The sequence below is a fragment of the Mauremys mutica genome, chromosome 3, assembly GCF_020497125.1.
Source record: "Mauremys mutica isolate MM-2020 ecotype Southern chromosome 3, ASM2049712v1, whole genome shotgun sequence".
Lineage (NCBI taxonomy): Eukaryota > Metazoa > Chordata > Testudines > Geoemydidae > Mauremys > Mauremys mutica.
In genome coordinates this window covers 157229755-157252364 of record NC_059074.1, presented here as the reverse complement: position 1 = coordinate 157252364, position 22610 = coordinate 157229755, and the positions used below count along the sequence as shown (strand labels likewise).

At 43.6% G+C, this 22610-nt stretch overlaps 1 protein-coding gene across 3 annotated transcripts in view; it reads right to left on the bottom strand.

The window, feature by feature from the left end:
- Positions 1-22610, bottom strand: part of LIN9 (lin-9 DREAM MuvB core complex component) — a 67810-nt gene that overhangs the window by 15889 nt on the left and 29311 nt on the right. For all 3 annotated transcript variants that reach the window (XM_045008542.1, XM_045008543.1, XR_006577706.1), the window contains 6 exons: positions 22105-22238; positions 18057-18182; positions 7971-8128; positions 6569-6702; positions 4577-4696; positions 4300-4401 (listed from right to left, as the gene is read on the bottom strand). In XM_045008542.1, the coding sequence (XP_044864477.1) occupies positions 4300-4401; positions 4577-4696; positions 6569-6702; positions 7971-8128; positions 18057-18182; positions 22105-22238 (774 nt within the window). The remainder of the gene's footprint in view (positions 1-4299; positions 4402-4576; positions 4697-6568; positions 6703-7970; positions 8129-18056; positions 18183-22104; positions 22239-22610) is intronic.

Here is a 22610-nt window from a genome sequence, read left to right as displayed (position 1 = left end):
ATCCCCGGAGCCCCCTGCAGGGCTGAAGCTGGGAGGCGGGGGGCTGAGCCCTGGAGCCCTGAGCCCTGGTGCTCCCTGTGGGGCAGAAGCCCTAGGCCCATGGGCAGAGTTGGGGACATGAAGGGCGTTGCCCCTCCCCCCACCAAACTGCAGTGCAAGGGCAGGATAGTCCCGGGGGCAGCAGCACACTTCCCCCGCCACACCTTCTTTCCCTGCCCCCTGCCCAGGTCAGAGTCAGGAAGCTGGAACATAAGAACATAAGAATGGCCGTACCGGGTGAGACCAAAGGTCCATCTAGCCCAGTATCTGTCTACTGACAGTGGCCAATGCCAGGTGCCCCAGAGGGAGTGAACCTAACAGGCAATGATCAAGTGATCTCTCTCCTGCCATCCATCTCCATCCTCTGACGAACAGAGGCTAGGGACACCATTCTTACCCATCCTAGCTAATAGCCATTTATGGACTTAGCCACCATGAATTTATCCAGTCTCCTTTTAAACATTGTTATAGTCCTAGCCTTCACAACCTCCTCAGGTAAGGAGTTCCACAAGTTGACTGTGCGCTGCGTGAAGAAGAACTTCCTTTTATTTGTTTTAAACTTGCTGCCTATTAATTTCATTTGGTGATCCCTAGTTCTTGTATTATGGGAATAAGTAAATAACTTTTCCTTATCCACTTTCTCAACATCACTCATGATTTTATATACCTCTATCATATCCCCCCTTAGTCTTCTCTTTTCCAAGCTGAAGAGTCCTAGCCTCTTTAATCTTTCCTCGTATGGGACCCTCTCTAAACCCCTAATCATTTTAGTTGCCCTTTTCTGAACCTTTTCTAGTGCTAGAATATCTTTTTTGAGGTGAGGAGACCACATCTGTACACAGTATTCGAGATGTGGGCGTACCATGGATTTATATAAGGGCAATAATATATTCTCAGTCTTATTCTCTATCCCCTTTTTAATGATTCCTAACATCCTGTTTGCTTTTTTGACCACCTCTGCACACTGTGTGGACATCTTCAGAGAACTATCCACGATGACTCCAAGATCTTTTTCCTGACTCGTTGTAGCTAAATTAGCCCCCATCATGTTGTATGTATAGTTGGGGTTATTTTTTCCAATGTGCATTACTTTACATTTATCCACATTAAATTTCATTTGCCATTTTGTTGCCCAATCACTTAGTTTTGTGAGATCTTTTTGAAGTTCTTCCCAATCTGCTTTGGTCTTAACTATCTTGAGTAGTTTAGTATCATCTGCAAACTTTGCCACCTCACTGTTTACCTCTTTCTCCAGATCATTTATGAATAAATTGAATAGGACTGGTCCTAGGACTGACCCTTGGGGAACACCACTAGTTACCCCTCTCCATTCTGAGAATTTACCATTAATTCCTACCCTTTGTTCCCTGTCCTTTAACCAGTTCTCAATCCATGAAAGGACCTTCCCTTTTATCCCATGACAGCTTAATTTACGTAAGAGCCTTTGGTGAGGGACCTTGTCAAAGGCTTTCTGGAAATCTAAGTACACTATGTCCACCGGATCCCCCTTGTCCACATGTATGTTGACCCCTTCAAAGAACTCTAATAGATTAGTAAGACACGATTTCCCTTTACAGAAACCATGTTGACTATTGCTCAACAGTTTATGTTTTTCTATGTGTCTGACAATTTTATTCTTAACTATTGTTTCAACTAATTTGCCCGGTACCGACGTTAGACTTACCGGTCTGTAATTGCCGGGATCACCTCTAGAGCCCTTTTTAAATATTGGCGTTACATTAGCTAACTTCCAGTCATTGGGTACTGATGCCGATTTAAAGGACAGGTTACAAACCTTAGTTAATAGTTCCGCAACTTCACATTTGAGTTCTTTCAGAACTCTTGGGTGAATGCCATCTGGTCCCGGTGACTTGTTAATGTTGAGTTTATAAATTAATTCCAAAACCTCCTCTAGTGACACTTCAATCTGTGACAGTTCCTCAGATTTGTCACCTACAAAAGCCAGCTCAGGTTTGGGAATCTCTCTAACATCCTCAGCCGTGAAGACTGAAGCAAAGAATCCATTTAGTTTCTCCGCAATGACTTTATCGTCTTTAAGCGCTCCTTTTGTATTTCGATCGCCAAGGGGCCCCACTGGTTGTTTAGCAGGCTTCCTGCTTCTGATGTACTTAAAAAACATTTTGTTATTACCTTTGGAGTTTTTGGCTAGCCGTTCTTCAAACTCCTCTTTGGCTTTTCTTATTACACTCTTGCACTTAAGTTGGCAGTGTTTGTGCTCCTTTCTATTTGCCTCACTAGGATTTGACTTCCACTTTTTAAAGGAAGTCTTTATCTCTCACTGCTTCTTTTACATGGTTGTTAAGCCACGGTGGCTCTTTTTTAGTTCTTTTACTGTTTTTCTTAATTTGGGGTATACATTGAAGTTGGGCCTCTATTATGGTGTCTTTAAAAAGGGCCCATGCAACTTGCAGGGATTTCACTTTAGTCACTGTACCTTTTAACTTTTGTCTAACTAACCCCCTCATTTTTGTATAGTTCCCCCTTTTGAAATTAAATGCCACAGTGTTGGGCTGTTGAGGTGTTCTTCCCACCACAGGGATGTTGAATGCTATTGTATTATGGTCACTATTTCCAAGCGGTCCTGCTATAGTTACCTCTTGGACCAGCTCCTGCGCTCCACTCAGGATTAAATCTAGAGTTGCCTCTCCCCTTGTGGGTTCCCGTACCAGCTGCTCCATGAAGCAGTCATTTAAAGTATCAAGAAATTTTATCTTTGCATTTTGTCCTGAAGTGAAATGTTCCCAGTCAATATGGGGATAATTGAAATCCCCCACTATTATTGGGTTCTTAATTTTGATAGCCTCTCTATACTCTCTCAGAGAAGCAGCTGCTACTCTGGCTGGTGCCATGGAGCAGGGCAGGCACCTGCAGCATTCCCTTGTCTCCTGTTGGTGCCCCAGGTTGAAGCTGCTCCTCAGCTCCCAACCCCACTTTCTCACACAGCTGGTAAGTGCCGCCTGGTCTGGGGTATCCGGCTCCGTGGCTGGCAGAGCCCTCGGGGAACAGGGACTGCAGGGGAGCCCTCCTGGCACACAGCCTCTAGCTACTCCCCTCCCTGAGTTGTTTTTAAACTTTTTGAGCTAAGCCCCCCACTTTGAGTTGTAAGTTTTGGTTCCCCTCCTTCTCCCCTTTCCCCCCCGACAGGCTGGGTGACCTGCTGAGGTGAGCCAGGGGGTGGAGGTGCTGCTCCGTCCCTGGACCCCGCCGTGCGGAGCTGGCTTGAGCCCCGCTGGCCCCTGCTCTCCCAAAATAGACGTCAAACTACGCCTATGCCCAAGGCCCCATCTCTGCTGGGCCCTGGAGTTTTTAATAGCAGGTTTGGGGGGTGGGGGTGTCTCAGAAAGAAAAAGGTTGAGAACCCCTGCCTTAATCAATCGATCAGTTTTATTAAGCTCTCTGACAAGCAATATCTACTGCAAGTAATATGCACCATAAGATGAATGGCCAAAACAAATATATTTTATATGAATTGAAGATAAAATTCCGTTATTTAATCAGTTATGTAATCTTTAAGAACGTTGTCAGAATCTCCTGCAGTTCTTATTCGAGAATAGCCTGTTCTACTTTATGCTAGTTTTTGCAAAAATTATAAGGGAATTTAACTTCTTTCATTATAAAGTTGACCTTACTAATAATATTGTTTTGTTATCTAGAAAAACCTGCTTAGATTAGTTTCTGTGCTTCCTGAATCGCCACTTCCCAGTATTACATTTTCACACTTCGCTGAACACATTCTCAGAATAAGCTAAACTATTATCTTCAAACACATAAGAGGAGGATAAAGATAGATTTGGAACACCAGAATTTATATCTTGAGGGATAGGAAGTGTTTGGTTTAGACGTATCTTTTTCAACTCCCTTTGATTTTGGGACTGCAGAGCTGCCTCTCTTGTTCTCAAAGTGAGCAGGACATCCTACTAGTTGTCCTGGCTTAGTGGATGGGATGTGTCGAATACTTTTTAAAAAAAGGATATATTAATACCATGCAATGTGAAAATTAAAATCTTAAAAAGCAGTAACTGACAAAACAGTACATACAAAGAAGTTCTACATAAAGGAAAAAAAACATCAGCATGTCAAAACAAAGATTTTGACTAAATTCATGACAAGTTCCTTTTTGATATTAGCAAGGCTCTTATGAATTAATATCTAGTGTGAGTTAACCACATGAGAGTTCAACACAATAGATGTAAAAAGGCCATTGCACATACAATTAAAAGAAGAGCAGTTAACACTCACCACTTGGATAAGAAATTCTACTGGAAAACCACCTAGTGTTTCGCTATCTGAGCCTGAAATTTTGTTTTTCCAAGAGGATTGTCCTAATAAAGGATCACTGTCCTATACAAGAAAGAAAGTTGCATTTAACAACTTATTTCTAGAAAGATTTAAAAAAACAAACAACTTATCTTGTTAAATATCCTCAGGTAATTTATTTCAATAATATACTGAATTACTATATTAATGTTTCATATATTGAATTAAGCAATGACATTTTCTGGTACATATTACTTACTGTAATTGGAGACTGGAGAGAAGGTGTGTAGTGTAATCGAGGAGGGGTCATGAAGAATCTAGAAGGCCGTTGTTTTTGTCCAAAAGCAGTAATTGGCATAGTTTCATGAGGCTCATTGCTCTGTTAAGATAGAAAAAGGAAAAGACAACTATGCGAGGGTGACTTTAAAGAGACTAAAAGTTTTACACACCTCTTGAACACCACAAACCCATGGATTTATATTTTAGGCTAAAACATGTTAAAAGGGTTGGTAGGCTAGCATTAATGTAATACACTGCTTTAGAAAGATCAAGCTTAAGATAATCTCTTCCCTCAATCCTTTGCTTCCAGGCTACAATGGATGGAGAACATCACATAGATAACCTTTCCTTCCCAATAAAAGGGGATATGTGGCACTGCATCAGGGAATGCAATAATATTTTGAAAGGATGCTCCACTTTCCTCACTGGAGCAGTCCTAGATCAACACTGACAACAAGTAGGAAGATGCTCAAGACTGCCAGAACAGAACCTGATCTGTTAAACACCTACAGTTGCATTTGACACTTTAGAAGATACAAAAGAAAACATGGTCCCTGTTCTAAAGATCTTACAATCTAGTCTAGATCAACTCATAAGGCAGGAGAATTCCTTTAATTGCAGGTACACCAGTCAGGTAAGATAAGATAACCCCCGAATTACATTTCAGTCCAAAGCACTTTTATTGTGACAAAAGGATCTGAAACAAGAGCGAAACAACTTATAACACTTGGTCCCAGTCATCAGAGGCATTTCCAGTTTTCAGTAAGTTGGGAGAGGACAGGAAAGGACAGGACAGAGCCTTCCCATTGTGTAGCCTTTCCTGAATACCCCCTAGGATGTCTGCCAGAATCCCATGGAAGAACTCCCTTTTAGGTTTTATTGTAACCATGGGCGATGGGTGAAACCCCCCTTCAGGGAGGCTAGCCCTGGCTCCAACCCTTCCACCCTAGGCCCCACCTCTCACCCGCTGGAGCCCAGAGGTCCACCCCCTCCCTGTGGCTGGAGGTGCCCCAGCTGAACTGCTGAGCCCAACCCCCGGGCCCACCCAAGCACTGGCCCGAGCCCCAAGAGATGGGGTGAGGAGGGATGCAGTGGGCAGCCTCGTGGGGGAGGGAAGTGGAGGGACGCGGTGGGGGGGTCTTGCAGGGGTGTGAGGTGGAGGAGGGATGTGTTGAGTCGGGGGGGGTCTCATGGGAGAGGAGGGTGGAGGAAAGGAGTGACTCACAAGGCAGCGACGATTAGTGGGGGCTTCAAGGAAGAGGCAGAGCAGGGAGGGGAAGAGGGGGAGCGCAGGTGGGGCCACCATGGCCCAGGTGTCCAGCAGTGGGGTCCACGGCGGCTGCATCAGGGGAGGCTTAGCCTCCCCATGCCTATTATACCCACCGCTCATGATTGTAACCCTTATTTTGCTTCATACTGAGCTTAGGATAACACATAGTTCCCAAATGTGATCACCTGATTCATGGTCATATGACTACAGTATGTTCAGACCAGAATGCCTGGTCTTAAAGGACCTAAGGACTGTAACAGGTACACTGGGGTGCAAGCATCTGCCCCAAGGCCCAGTGCCCTATTACAATGGGGTATGAGGAAGTTTAAAGGAAAAACTGTTGACCTTCAATGAAGGTCAAGGTTTAAGCCTTTACACACAACTGTCTCAACCTGAAGGTTTGCGCACATCTCCCTGGGCAAGGACAGCCATAAGACAGACAGCAGGGGAATGGGGAACCTGAAATTATATCTGTGCAACTCTCAATAAAGATATTAAAATAGCAAGAATTTATTTACAAAAAGATACTTTAATGGTCATTTTCTATGCGTTTGATTTGTCTTTTTTTTGCTTTATGGCCAATAGCATCTGGATTTTATTCGTGTACCATCTTTTGCTTAATTTAAATATACACATTGACATATTTTGGAAAAAGTCATTTTACATTCCAGCTAGTTTCACAAATGGGTAAATAATACTTACAAGAACTTCATAATCTGGGACTGTATGTGTTCCAAGCCCTGTCCTGTCAAAAGTTACTCTGTAAGTAGCATTAAGTGTGTCTACAGCATCTATCTGTCCAGTGAACAGTCCATCATGGACACCACGCAACCGTGCTATGAAAGGAAACACAAATATCAAAAATATTTATTTGAGGAAGATAGATGTTACGAAGTCTTTTGCAAGTAAGCACTGGCAATATACAGAATACCTTGGATGGCATATTCAGTACAACAGATACACATTAACGAAAAACACTGTAAACTCAGAAAAAGAATTCATATAATAGAAATACTGTCAAGCTTTAATCATAATTTATCTTTACAGGTCAAATGTAATATATAAAAAACACAATAATCACCACAGGAATCAATTTGAAAAGAAATTTTGCTTCATAACCAGTACCATCTACTACTCTGATTTTATGGAAAAAATGGATTTCTAAAAGTTTTAGAACACTAATTCTGCCCCTTTGCTCACTGCCACTAATAACAATGTATTAAATTAAAATTAAGAATTATGTTAAGTTATTATGTAAGCACTAGGGAGCAAACAGCTCCAGGATGGAGTTACAGGAGACTATGGAAATGGCTACTATAATGTTATTTTTGTTATTATTTATTATTTATATTGCTATAGAGCCTAGGAGTCCTACTCCTGGACCAGGACCCCATTGTGCTAGGTGCTGTACAAACAAAGAACAAAAAGATGTTCCCTGCCCCAAGGAGCTTACAATTTAAGTGTAAGACAAGAGACAACAGATGGATACAAACAGAATGACCATGGAGTATAAGGAAACAACGAGACAATATTGGTCAGCATGATAGACGGTCTCTGCACACCAGCAGCCTAACCATTGTCAAATTTTTGTAGGTATCATGACAAAAGGAGAGTTTTGAAGAGGGATCTGAAGGCACATAATGAAGTATCTTTGTAGATGTTTATGCGAACGCCTCCCAATGGTGTTATATTGGTTCTTGTGTGCCTGCTCTTCAACAAGAGTCAATGTTTGGATAATGACACCTAGTAATGGATTGTTTAAGATTTAATGTTTAAGGTCCAGATTAGGGACTGCAGAGATATAAGTATTTAAACTGTTGTCTTTTCAGGATTTGATGAACTCTGTGGATTTTTAATAAATGAGATCACTTACAACTGACATAGTAGTAGTAATAAAATTATTAGTTATATGATGTTTAAATCTTCAAACCATGCTTCTTCTTTAGAAACATTAACTAATCCTCAAAACTTCCTGCAGTGAATTAAGAAAGGTAAAAACATAAAATCTTCACTCAAAAAATGAAATAATTAACTTATCTGAGCTATGTGTTAGTGGGCAGTATTTACTGATATATTTGCAAAAATATTTGTTTTTAAAAATTACCTGTAACTTTTGTTCCTATAACAAGTGGTAATGGAATTTCATCTGGAAGATCCTTAAATTGTGAAATATCTGCAACTTTCCGCTGTTGTAAAAGTCGGATTTTCTGCCGTTTCTGTTTTAATGCTGACCTCTCCTCCTCAAAGAATGCAGAAGAACATCTATAATACAAATAGGTAAAACTATATATTTATAAATTCCAAGGCCAGATGGGACCATTGTGATCATCTAGTCTGACCTCCTGTATAAAATAGGCCCATCAAATTCTCTAATTAATTCTTAGAACATATTTAGAGAAACATCCAATATTGATTTTAAAATTGCCATTAATGGAAAATACACCACAATCTTTGCTAAAAACTGTTCCAGTGGTTAAATACCCTCACAGTTAAATATTTACACCTTATTTCCAGTCTGAACTTGTCTAGCTTTAACTTCCAGCCTTTGGAGTGTGTTATACCTTTCTCTGCTAGACTGAAGAGACCATTATCAAATTTTTGTTCCTCATGTAGGTATTTACAGACTATTGTTATGCTCATACAAAGCACACGGGATCTTTATAGAGGAAGGCAAATACGGAGCATTTGTTGAAAATACAACAGTTAGCATATGCTTTTCACACACACACACACACACACACACACACACACACACACACACACAAATGTTTATAGTTAGATTGAGCACGAGTGTGGAGCTGGGCTCTTCTCGGTCGCTATCCGATGCTCCAAGGCTTTGCAGGACTGAACCCAGAGTTCCATGGCAAAACACCCCAGCTTTATAGTTGTAAATTTCCATTTGAGTCCATGCATTTTGAAATGTTATTTTGTAATTATTAGTCCTTAAGTGGTGTTATTATTTGATGGTTATTTTTGGGCTTTAAATTTCTTATTTTTGTACTACAGATCTCATCTGCTATTTTGTTACAAACAAACAAACAAAATCCAGAATCTTTCCATATTCTCCTGATTTTGACTGCCCTGATGCAGCCATGACTTGGTCTTTATTTAAAAAACATTTTAAATTTTGTAAAGAATCAAGTTACCCCTTAAGGGTTAAATGCCAAATCCCAAAGCCAAACAACACTAATTACTTGTGTCTGGCAAAAAGGTCTGTCAGTTTTGCAACTTTGAATTAAAGAGAGTCAAATGGATTTTTAGTGGCATTATTACAAAACAAAACCAATTTATCTTAAACTACAAAATAGGAGTTTTACAAACCAGATGTGTTGGTTTAGGTTCTAAGAACCTCACATATTTCCACGGACAGATAGATACGTGCACATTTTCTTTTCCTTAACATTCCTTCTACACTGATCTGTTTTTACATAGATGTACATAGATTTTATTTCCTTTATACATTTGGGTCAGTTAAGTTCCAGTAGAACCCCCCAATGTTCTTAGCAAATTTGACTAAATTGTCCATAGTCAAATGATGTCAATCAGATAGTCTCTTTACCTGGATTATTTACAGACATTCTTTTGGAAAAGGGCCCATTTTTCCTTCAGAATGGCTGCAAAGAAACCAAGAATTCTCTCTCTCTTTAACATGGTCCTTTTTAACATTTTCACAAAGTTTAAATGCTTAATTCTCTCCAGCCTCTGTAGAGTTAACTTTTCACTTTCTTTCCTTAAATTACTTATCTCCCAAAATGGCACCTTTATCAGCTTAGATTTCACCATTTTAAGTATTGTCCCAGGGATTCATGCCTGCACTTACTGCTTTTCTTACTCCTGCCACTATGCCTGTAGGGCTTCCAACCTGTTTTTCAAGTTCTCGATCTGTTGCTTGCCTGGGCCCAATCCTGCTTTTTCCAATTAACCATTCCTTTCCATGGGCACAAGCTTTGTTCCACTACCAATTTTGCAAGGAAGGTGGGCTCCTTAACTAGCCCCCACCCTTCCTGGTTCCTTTCCTTAATCATTTCCTTTAAAATTGTGAAATTACCACAATATCACTCACAAAAAATATTACACTGCCCAAACTCCTATATCCTTCAGAGTTTGGTTCAACAGAACAAGATCTGTATCTTATGTTTGCCTGTGCCAGTGTCGGGGCTTATGATTTTAACCCACTCTGGGCCAGAGGGAGAGACGCTAAGCTTCCCTCTGTATTGTTCGGCCTTCTACCACCGAGGGTTCATACACCAAATATAAAAACCCCTCCTAGGGGCAGAGCGAGAAACCCTAAGTTCTCCTCTTATGTTCAGTCATGCTACGGCCAAGGGTGTATGCATCTATAGTTTTTATAGTTTTCCCCGACAAACGGGTCGGAGCAAGGACTCTAATCCTCCGCCAATTGCCCGGCACTTCTACGACCAGGGATATACCCACCTTCAATTACTTCCCTCCAGCAGTCCGGGGTGGAGAGAGGGATGTTAAACCTCTCTCCTGTCTCTCAGCCCTGCTACGAACGAGGGTGTGTATAGCTTTAATCATAACAAATTCTCAATTCATCAGATATCAAGAGTGAATACGATATTACTTTTTACTGCACAGTATCTCTATGTGCACACCTGAATGATCAATCACTTAGCAGTATTGTCAATAATTACCGCACACTTACTCTTCCCTCTTTCGCAATTCTCCACCAAAAATGTTATGCTCATACAAAGCACACAGGATCTTTATAGAGGAAGGCAAATACGCATTTATTGAAAATACAACAGTTAGCATATGCTTTTCAGTCCCTCTCACACACACACACACACTCTCCTGCCATTTGATGGTTATCATTTGATGGTTATTGTCAGGTTTCCCATCGTTATCTTCTATTTGTCGTCTCGCCTTCGGGGGTGCCTGCCTCATCTCTGAGGTTGTCAACGTCAATGATGCTAATGTATTTAGCATCGGATACAATGGATGTTTTCTGATTGTCTCCTGGTCTTTCCAAGTTTCTTACTTTTTCTTGACCATCTGGACATTTGTGATGGCTTTCACACCATATCTTTTCCTGATGCATGCATTCCTCATTTACACAAACAATCTCTTACAGAAACCTTCAAAGGTATACAGACAGCAGTATTGTATATTCAGCAGAATACATTGTAAATCAAGTCTTGCTAAATTTTATAACTAAAACAATTCACATTGGGGCTTCAGGCCCTCAGCATTTCTCTAATCTCCTTAATATAGATACAATATAAGATCCTGTCTCTTACTTACTAAAACCTTAAAACAAATAAATGTATATTTAACTAGAGTGCCTAATTTGTAATAGGTATAGGAAACCATAGTAGACATTATAACTCATCCTAAAAAAAAGGGTGACCATAATTAGTCAGAAGGATTGTTCTGGTCTTATTTCTTTCTGCTATTCAAAAAGGGTGGCTGACAGGATGAAATCAAATCATACATTAATTCTTATGGGACATTATAAAATCCTGCTCCTATACTATAATCAATCACCCCATAACTTTATCTTTGTTAAGCTAAATAGATTGAGCTCCTTGAGTCTATCACTATAACACGTTTTCTAATCATTCTGGTGGCTCTTCTCTGAACCCTCTCCAATTTAATAACATCCTTCTTGAATAGTGGAAACCACAGCTGGACACCGTATTCCAGCAGCAGTTGCATCAGTACCAAATATAGCAGTAAAATATAAAACGGTTACTCACCTTCTCGTAACTGTTGTTCTTCGAGATGTGTTGTTCATGTCCATTCCAACCAGGTGTGTGCGCGCACACATGCATGGCAGCTGGAAGATTTTTCCCCTAGAAGTATCTGTTGGGTTGGTCCGGGCGCCTTCCTGGTGCTCAAAATAGGGCCCTACCAAACCGCCACCCCCAGTTGTCAGACATGTGAGTATAGCCTATCGAGATCTTTCAGGAAACGGCTGACCATACGGTTGGCAAAGACTGACTGACCCTCTGCACCTGGATGGAAGGCAGAGATGGCAGCCAAGTGAACCCTTACTGATGACATGGACAGTCCTTGCTGCTTGAAGTGAAGAAGGTAGTCCAGTATGAGTGGCATAGAGGCGAGCGTCGGGGACTAAAGATGCTGTGTCAACCAGATTGAAAATCTCTTCCACTTGGCAAGGTAGGTAGCCCTGTTGGAGGGTTTTCTGCTGCCAAGGAGGACTTGTCTAACCAGGTCCAAGCAGGAGAGCTCCATGGGATTCAGCCACAGAGCTTCCACACTGTGAGGTGCAATGATTCGAGGTTTGGGTGCTGGAGACAGCCGTGATCCTGAGTTATTAAGTCCGGGAGGAGTGGCAAGGTGATTGGGGCTTCCGCGGATATTTCCAGGAGAGATGTGTACCAGTGTTGGTGGGGCCAGGCTAGAGCTATCAATATCACTGAAGCCTCTTCCCTGCGTATCTTGAGGAGCACCTTGTGAACGAGAGGGATGGGCAGGGATGCATACAGGAGACAGCCTCCTCCCATGGGAGGAGGAACGTGTCCATGATGGAGCCTGGGCTGCGATTCAGGAAGGAGCAAAACTGCTGGCACTTACTGTTGCGTCGTGTGGTGAACAGGTCTATCTGGGGAAAGCCCCACGATTTGAAGATTAAGTTCGCGATGTCTGGGCATAAGGAGCACTCATGGCCATGGAACGACCTGCTGAGATAGTCCGCCAACTCGTTCTGTACCCTGGGGAGGTGTGATGCTTGCAAGTGTATTGAATGCTCACAACATGGAATGCTCAAGTGTGTTGAGTCCCACAACATGAGGGCTTCCTAGCACAGGGGAGACGAGCGTGCACCCCTGTTTATTGATATAGAACATTGCTGTGTTGTTATCTGTTATAACTGATACACTCTCCCTGTCAAGTGGGCTCAGAAAGTCCGGCATGCCAGGTGCACCACTCTCAGCTTTCTGACATTGATGTGGAGAGCGAGTTCCGCCTGAGACCAGAGGCCTTGTGTCCTGAGGTCTCGCAGATGTGCCCCTCAGCCCAAGGATGATGCGTCTGTCACTAGCGAGAGGGATGGCTGAGGACTGGTGAAGAGGACCTCTGCACACACTACCTGTGGGTCGAGCCACCACTGGAGGGAGTCAAGGAATGGGCAAGGCAGAGTCATGACCCTGTCCAAACTGTCCTGAGCCGGCCAATATACTGAGGCTAGCCATGATTGGAGAGGCCAGAGTGTGAGTCTGGTGTGTTGCACCACAAAGGTACAAGTGACCACGTGCCCTAGAAGTTTCAGGAAATTCCTTGCTGTGGTGGTGGGAAGCTGCCCTGAGACTTAGAAAGATGTCACCCAGGGCCCGAAACCTCACTTCCAGAAGGTATACCCTGGCCTGTGTTGAGTCCAACACTGCCCCTATGAACTCTATCCACTGAACCAGGGACAGAGTCGACTTCCTCAAGTTGAGGAGAAGGCCCAGTTCGTCAAACGACATTCTCATGAAGTTGACTAGTGCCTCCATTTGAGCCCTGGCGCGGTTCTTGATCAGACAGTCATCGAGGTACGGGAATACCTGTACCTGGTGCCTGCGTAGAAATGTGGCCATGACTGCCATGCACTTGGTAAACACACGAAGTGCCACTGACAGGCCAAAAGGGAGGACTGTGAACTGCTAGTGGTTGTTGCTCACCACAAACCTGAGGTACCTTCTGTGGAATGGTGTAATTGCTATATGAAAGTATGCATCCTTCAAGTCGAGGGCGGCATACCAATCCCCTGGATCCAAGGAAGGGATGATGGAGGCCAAGGAGACCATGTGGAAATTGAGTTTCTTCATGAACCTGTTGAGCTCTCACAGGTCTACGATGGGCCTTTGGCTTTCGGTATTAGGAAATACCAGGAATAGAAGCCCTTGCCCTTCAGCTTCTGAGGAACCTCTTCCACTGCCTGCAGCCATAGGAACGAGTGCACCTCCTGTATAAGGAGTTGCTTGTGAGAAGGGTCCCTGAAGAGGGATGGGGAAGGGGGGTGGAAGGGCGGGAGGGCAGAGAATTGGAGGGAGTATCCCCTCTCTATCATGTGGAGCACCCAGCGGTCCGATGTGATACGGGCCTACGCAGGGTAGAAAGGGGATAGTCAGGATGAGAAGGTAAGGTGGGTTGGATCCAGTCCAAGAGCTGGTGCGTCATCCTCATCTGCACCTTCAAAATGCCTGCTTCTGGCCAGATGAAGGTTTGGACGGGCCAGAGCCCTGGCCTGAGGACAGATGCGGTCTTTTCCTGCCACTCCTGTTTCTCCTCCATGAGCAATCCTGCTGCTTCTGCAGTTGGTAGAACCGTCGAGGAGGTTGCAGCCTAAAATGCCTCCACTATGTGGCGGGGATGTGGAGGCCCAGCGATATGAGGGTGGCTCTCGAGTCTTTTAGGCTATGTAGCCTTTTATCCATCTTTTTGGAGAACAGAGTCAAACCCTCAAAAGGGGAGATCTTGAATGGTCTGCTGGACCTCATGTGGCAGACCTGGAGCCAGGAACCCCGTCTCATGGCAACCCTGGTAGCCATCACGCGAACAGCTGCATCAGCCCCATCCAGGGTGGCCTGTAGTGAAGCTTGGGAGATGAACCTGCCCTCTTCAACCAGAGCCAAGAATTCAGCAGGGGAGTCCTGCGGCAGCAGCTCTGCGAACTTAGCCATTGCCCCACATGTATTGTCCCACATGTATTGTAGCAGTACCTGCTGACAATGGCCTGCTGGTTAGAAATGCGGAGTTGCAAGCCGCTAGTGGAGTAGACATTTTTCCCTAAAAGGTCACGTTGTTTCGCTGATTCTTTGGGGAGAGGCCTTGGTAGCCCAAGCACTCATGTTGGTTAGGAGAGTCCACAACCAGGGAATCTGGTGGAGGATAGGTATACAAGTGCTCATAGCCCTTGGACAGCACAAAATAGCATCTTTTATTGTGCTTAGCCATAGGGAGCAACAAAGCTGGGGTCTGCCCCAAGGTTTTTGTGGTCTTTATGAGGGGTAGAACAATACGTGCAGGTCTGGAGGGGGCGAAAATATCCACCTTTGGATCTGTGTCTTCCACTACTTCCTCCGCCTAAATGCCAAGGCTCTGGGTAACCCTCCTCAGCAATTGCTGTAGGACTCTGTTGTCCTCCAGGGCTGGAGCTACCAAACTGCATGCCAATGCCTCATCTGGAGAAGAGGAGGAAGAGACCTCCGCAAGGAGTGGCTGCTCTCTTCCCCCCATGCTCAAGAGGTCCCGTGGCATTTGGAGATCCTGCGCTGGAGCTGACGCGAACGGTGCCATACTCTCGGTGCCAAGGTTGTCGAAGCCAAAACCGATGATGTCAAAGCTGCTGTCAGTGCCAAGTCTTTGGTGCTGATACCGCAGGGGATGAGATGGTGGCATCAGGGAGAAATGGATCTACCCCAAATCCTGCCAATGCCAATGGTGCCGGAGGCGGTACGAAAGTGGCTCAGGCCACTGATGCCACCCTGGAATGTGACCCTTGGCTCCACCCTTGGGCTTGGTGAAAAGTCCAGGGAGTCCAAAAGGGCCACTGTACTGGGGGCTGCCACTATGTGGGCCACAGTGCCAAGTAAGGTTGCAGGTCTCATGATGACCTGGACCACCTGCTTCTGCTCCTATGAGATCGCTAGGAGTCCGACTCCGACGTCTCCAAAAAGGAGGATCACGGAGGAGTAGTACTTCAAGGTGCCGAGAGTCTGCACCGAGGGCTTGGGGACTGACAAGGCTGCTGACGCTGTTCTGGCACTGGGAAGCAGTGCCCCAGGGATGAGATGCCAGGACATCATTGCGGGTTTTCCCCTTGATAGTGCCGGGGGAGCGATCGGTGCCGGTGACCTACCCCATCTAGGCAGGGAGAACGGTGCCACGAGCTTGAGCAGGTCCCAGGCTGCCTTGAACGTCTCCGGGGTTGACGGGAGGTGTAGTTGTCAGCTTGGCCTCGGTGAGTGAGAAAGGTCTGGACTCAACCACCTTTCCATGGGGCAGGAGTCGACTGTCTCTGGCAGTGGGGCCGAAGAAGTGAGGCCCGACCTCGGGTCTCACCTGGCCAGCTCCTTGGGTCTAGCTGGGGTGGGGGGGAAGAGAGAAAACGACCCCTCTCCAGCCTCCTGTTTTGCGGCACTGGCGATTGAGACTGGTGCCTGCCTGTGGCATGTGAGGCGTGAGTGGAGCCATGATGGTGCTGAGAGTCCTTGTCTTTACTTGATACCAATCCCTGTGCCGATGGTGCCGGGGCACTGTGTACTGAGGAGGAGCTAAGTGGTGCCAGGTCCGCCGATCTGGAGTTAGACTGGGGCCAGAGTGCTGCTTACATTAATAGGATCTTCAGGCGCTGATCTCTATCTTTCAGTGTCCTGGGGCGAAACGCCCTGTAGATCCTACAGCGATCCTTTTGAAGGATCCATGAAGTGTGAGGCTTGCTTCTGGGCATACACTTGCTGCAGACTTCACAGGCTTTGAAGCCAGGAGACCGCAGCATGCCCTAGCGCCAGGATAGTGCTGGAGGGGAACACTCCCCCTCCCCGCCACACACCCCCAAAGGAAACGTAAGAACTAAGTAGAGTACCTACTAACTACTTAATGCTAACTACAAAAACTGATTAACTATATACAGACTGCTAAATGCGCTTGTCAGGACAAGAGCAAGGGGAAGTTCTTGCTAACCGTCACTGGTGGTAAGTAGAAACTGTGGGTGGTGGGTCGGTAGGGCCCAATATTGAGTGCCAGGAAGGCGCCATTCCAGGGGGTGTGTGGACTAACCAGACAGATGCTGCTAGGGGAAAATTCTTGTGGCTGTTGTGCACATGCGGGCGCACACACCTGATTGGAATTGACATGAAAACGCACTCGAAGAACCACCTCTGTTTTCCTATTCAAGATTCCCATGTTTATCCCAAGGATCACATTAGCCCTTGTGGTCACAGCATCGCACTGAGGAGTCATGTTTACTCGATTACCCTCTGCAACGCCCAAATCTTTTACAGAGTTACTGCTTTCCAGGATAGAGTCCCCAATGTGTAAGTATGACCTGCATTCTTTGTTCCTAGATGTATGCAGTTAGCCATAACATGTTATCTGCTTGCATTTAGCTTACCAAGTGATCCAGATTGCACCGTATCAGTTATTTATCACTCTCCCAATTTTTTTGTCATCTGCAAACTTCATCAGTGATGACTTTATGTTTTCTTTCAGGTCATTGATAAAAATGGTAAATAGCATAGGGCCAAGCACAGATATTTCTGGGACCCCACTAGAAACACACCTGCTCAATGATGATTTTCCATTTTTCCATGTTTGAGATCTAACAGTTAGCCAGCATTTAACTGTCATAGTTTTTTAATCAAATGTTATGCAGTACCAAATCAAAAACCTTACAGAAATCTAAGAAGATTATGTCAATACTATTATCTTTAGCGACCACACTTGCAATCTTACCAAAAAAAGATATCAAGTTAGTTTGACAAGACCTATTTTCCATAAACCCATGTTGATTGGCATTTATATGACCCTCCTTTAATTTTTTATTAATCAAATCCCATACGAGCTACTCTATTATTTTACCCAGGAGCTAAGTCAGAGTGATAGGCTGATAATTACCCAGGTCATCCTGTTTACCCTTTTTAAATATTGGTACAACGTAAGATTTCTTCCAGTCTTCTGGAACTTCCCCAGTATTATAAGACTTACTGAAAATCATTAATGGCCCAATGAGTTCCACAGCCAGCTCTTTTAAAACTCTTGGATGCAAGTTATTTGGATCTTCTGATTTAAAAATGTCTAACTTCAGTGGCTGCTGTTTAACATCATAGTTAAACTCAAAACTGAAAATACACATATATGGAGAGATTTAAGAAGTTATGCTGTAGAAAACAGCTTGGGCTCCATTACCAGATAACACTAGAACATGAGAGATAATTATTCCACTATTTTTTCATCCTGTTTCGGAAGGGCCCAATGATCTGTAGGTTTGGCAGCATTGTATGGGCTGGCCATACTCAAATAACTTACTTGGAATTTAAAAAAATACCAATTCCGATATTCATTTCATACATACAAAGGTAAAGGTATGTTGCTTTAGTCGCAATGATACCTATATTCAAAAGAGATGCAACCATATTTTAGTAAGATGATCCAGAAACAATTAAGAAAAAATATTAATCCTCAGAAAAATGAATTAAAAGTAAAATAATATATATATTTTTACCTTCGTGGTTTTCCCATTAATCGTCTGATTTTTCCCCATTCCACTCTTGTTAATTTTCGGGTTTTCAGGTTTGGAAAAGATTCTTTCAGGCATACACAGAAATCATTATCTCCCTCAAATAATGGTCTGTTAAAACACAAGTGACACTCTGTTAATTACAAACCTGTTAACTACATCCGGAAAATGTCTGTCATGAGGAGCTAAGAAATCTCCATCCTCACAAGAAGAAATGTGTGGAACAAAGTTACTGAAAATGTTAGTGTCCCTTGCAGAGCAATTTATACTTTATCAACTTGAAATTAAGTCAATTAAAAAAAAAGTGTACAAAATAGTTTTAGGAGTTACATTTGCACTTGAATCCTCCTACCAATATATATGGGTTACAATGAATCACATCTTCTCTCTTTTTAAAATGTTTCTCTCCCTTGTTGCTGTGTGGAAAAACCCACAGAAATAGAGGCCCTGAACGTCCATTGTGACCCATGCACATGGATTGCTAAATCTGGGTGGACCCCCACTGAAGTCAGTGAGACTCCATACAAGTGCAGCAGTCCACCTGCACAAATCACGGTAAAGGAGTGAGATTTTAGAGGAAAATGAGTGACTTGCACAAAAGAGGTATGAAAATGTCTATGCACAAGGTGCTGTTATATGCAATAAGTAAATAAACTGAGAAAGAAAAATATATTTTCTATTCCAACCCCTTTCAAATATAGCATGGATTCTCAACTTGGGGTCACAAACAGATCCAAAAGGGCTGAGACTACCCTGCTTTTTTCTATGGTTAGAAGGAAAGGGTTATCTATTGTAATGGGGGGTCATGGATGGTATGAAAAAACTGAGAACCACTGAGTTATTGTAATCTTACGTGTTTCTTGTATCAATAAAAAGTAAAAATTTGCAAACAGAAATACGATTTTTAAATTGATGTAGCCCATTTAAATTGGATTAAAATATTTTACAATGGTTAGATTAAAATAACTAACAATGGTTGTATACTGAGTAATGTATTGGTACTTGACGAAGACATTTGTGCAATTTCTAATTCTTGCTTCATAGAAAATATTTATATTAGTATTTATTATATAAAAGAAAGGTCTAGATATCATTCATAACAAAATAGCTCATTCTACACAGTTTGTTAAAAGATAAGTTGTTTCTAAATAAATTACAATTGAGGCACTAATAAATTTATAGGATGGTCATATATATTATTAGTATTTATTTCAAATGGTGACAAATTTATTTTGATAATCACCATTTTCAGAGCTAGGAGACTTTGGGGAATTATCTAATACATACCTCACATTTCAGTTACCTAACGGACTGAACAATGATATACATTATTATTACTAGTATAAGCTAAAAAAGTTCTTAAAGGGACATTATCAAGGATGCTGGAATACAAATGTTACTTATGCAAAAATATAACAGTAATTTGTTCCCAGTATCCCAGTAATACATTTAACAAGACCATTTGTTGGAAAAACAAAACAAAACAACAACAACCCTGTATGCTGTGAATTTAAAGCAAATTAAATAAGTGTAATTTTTATACCTGTGACAGGCATATACATAATTCTTTTTCTCTGCTGTGCCTGACTGCTGAGTTCAGAGAATATTGTCTCAACAATCCTGACAGAAGCTATTCTGATTGAACACCGGAATACATTTATGTATCCAGGGCCGGCTCTAGACCCCAGCGCGCCAAGCCGGCGGCAGTCCGGTCGTCCGGCGGTTCTGGTGGACCTGCCGCAGGCATGCCTGCGGAGGGTCCGCTGGTCCCGCGCCTCGGGTGGACCTCCCGCAGGCACGCCTGTGGATGCTCCACCGGAGCCGCGGGACCAGCAGACCCTCCACAGGCACGTCTGCAGGAGGTCCACCGGAGCCGCGGGACTGGCGACCGCCAGAGCGCCCCCTGCGGCGTGCCACCCTGCTTGGGGCGGCGCAATTGCTAGAGCCGCCCCTGTATGTATCCTGAACAAATGCTACGGAAAAATATTGGTTAATGACGAGATGGTCTTTTAAAATAAAAAGTGGCAAAGTATTGTTTTGGCTTATTTTCCTATGGTGGGTTGCTGGTTTCACTGCCGGGTCACACCAGTTTTTGAACAACACTCTAAGCTGCTACTGACCAATTTTCCAATGGTCTCGCATTTAGATTTGAACGGTTACAAATCTGTGATGGGATATACAAACCACACAGTAGGCAAGAAGGGGTTAAAGAGCAGCTTTGGGCTCACACAGCTCTGCCCCACTGCCCTTGCGAGGTATGCCAATCTTGGAGAAGACCTGAATTTCTCCCTTTTCAATTCAGAAGGCCCAGCCTGGGGCAGTGGACAGATCTGTAATCCTCAGTTCCCATACAGAGAACCAAGCTATACTGACTGTGAACTCAGAAAAGCAGGACAGACAGCTGGAAGATCGAGGTGGGGCACAGAAGCTGGAGGAGCTCTTTATTTCTGTTAATTTATTTTCTCTTCCATTGTTACCTTGACGATTGAGACTAGGGGGTTGTGAATATGAGCCCTCTGAGGAGAAGCTGGCCACATTGTAGGAAGCAGCTTAGGGAAGAAACAAGAGGTCTGATGAAACAGACCGTAACTGCTTGCAACCACTTGCCACAAGGCTCATTCAGCTGGAACCTAAGGTAGAGGGAAGGACTGGATTCCCCTACAGCCTCACCATGAGGACTAGCCAGAAGACTCTAGGCACAAGGGCATCACAAGGCAAGAGGGGACCAGTATCAGACTTTGGCAGCAGGACTACAATTAATGCTGCTCCTAGCCACAAAGTGCCCCCCAGCTGGTAAGTCACCTTGCCACAAGTGATGGAGAACGTAGGCATCTCTGCAGCCCTGCTAAAGGGTGTGACATTAAAAAAAAAATCCCTTACCCCCCTTAACAAGGTTGAGGCGGAGTCTAGAAGCCAGTCAGATCTGAACCCATTTCCAGAGGGAAAACTGCAGTTGTTGCAGCAGACAGCAAAGCCGCACTGGCAGATGCAAGTGGTCCTTATCTGGCAGAGATTGATGCAGAAGGCGCAGATGATACAACAACCCCCCCAACATGACAGGGGCTCTATGGACTGTGCATATGGAGAGGTGGGGACTGTGGGCCTGCAAGCAAAGCTAGGCTAAATTGCAGGTGAATGGAATGGAAGTGGTGGAGATGTTGGACTTGAGGTGTAACCAGGATCAGGAATTAGGTCCTGCAGCAGAGACAGACTCTGGGTAATCTAATGAGTGCATTTTACTGCAGTAGGCTTACTGATTGGCTACGCTGCCTGATTGGCTGAAAGGGTGAGCAGATCCGCTCTTGAGCAGAGGTAGAGCAGTTCAGCATCTATTCAAAGGATTTAACCACAGCTGCAATAGCTCCTGCCTGGACCCAGCCCTGCTCCTGTGTTGCCTCACTCCAGGTAACCCAATTCTAACTGTGGGCTCCAAGTCCTGCCTCTGGCCCTGACATCTGGCTTCTGACTCCAGCTCTGACCCTGCACTCTGATTTCTGGTTATCAACTCCTTCTCCAACTATTATACTTGGCTCCTGCTCTGACCACTAGGCATGACTGCCCACATCTTGGTCACTGACAGCCAGACTTTGCTCTGCAACCAGCTGATTGGCTCAGAGAAGGTCCCCAGAGATTTTTTTTTTTTTCACATTGTGTCCATGGGTATGTGACGTTTACTCCATCCAGCAGGTTGAGCTGACAGTAGATCTCTACTGGTAGGACTGACCCCAAGACTTGCTTATCCACTCATCCTATGCCAGGATGGGGAATCCTTCGTAGAAGTGTTGGGCTGATCACTTGTTGGAAGGAACCTTGGAGACCCAGGGTAGAGCTGACTTGGAACCGATAAAACTGGTAGAGCTTAGGGAAAAAGAGGATCCCAGTGAAGAGAACTCCAGCCACTCAGCATCCCCTTCACATTCTTGGGCAATCAGGGACACAAAGGCTGCCCCACTGTGAGAAAGTGTCAGTTCCAGGGAGTAACTTTAGTTTCTACAGTAATAAATAAAATAAGAAAGAAAGAAATAGTACGCACTTATCTATATTTGAGTAGAACCATTCATATATGCACCATTTGTGTGCTTTGGGAAGTTTGAGTAGATTACGTAACCGTAATCCAATCTTCTGTGATGCTTTCTTGTCTGGCGTTGGCATTGTTGCAGTAAACTTCTAAGCAATAAAATAAAGGAGAGGTTACCAGCAGCTGAACTTCCAAAGTGAAAATGAAAGCATTTGCAGCATTAAATGTGCTAAACAGTACAATGAATCAAACAAACAGGAGCCTTCTCAAATTCTTCAATTGTTTATTAAATATTCAGAATTCTTTAACTAGATAAGCAAAGTTCATTTTCTTGATAAAAATGAATACATTAGCAATTGAAATGTTCTAATTCAAATGTATTGTTTCATGGTTTCTTTAATTTTTATTACAAAGATAATACTAATATAAAATGGCAAAGATTATAACCATATAATAAAACACACAACTGATGCCAAGAGCTAGCAGAGATCATGCCCCACACTATTAGCTGGTCAGAGTCT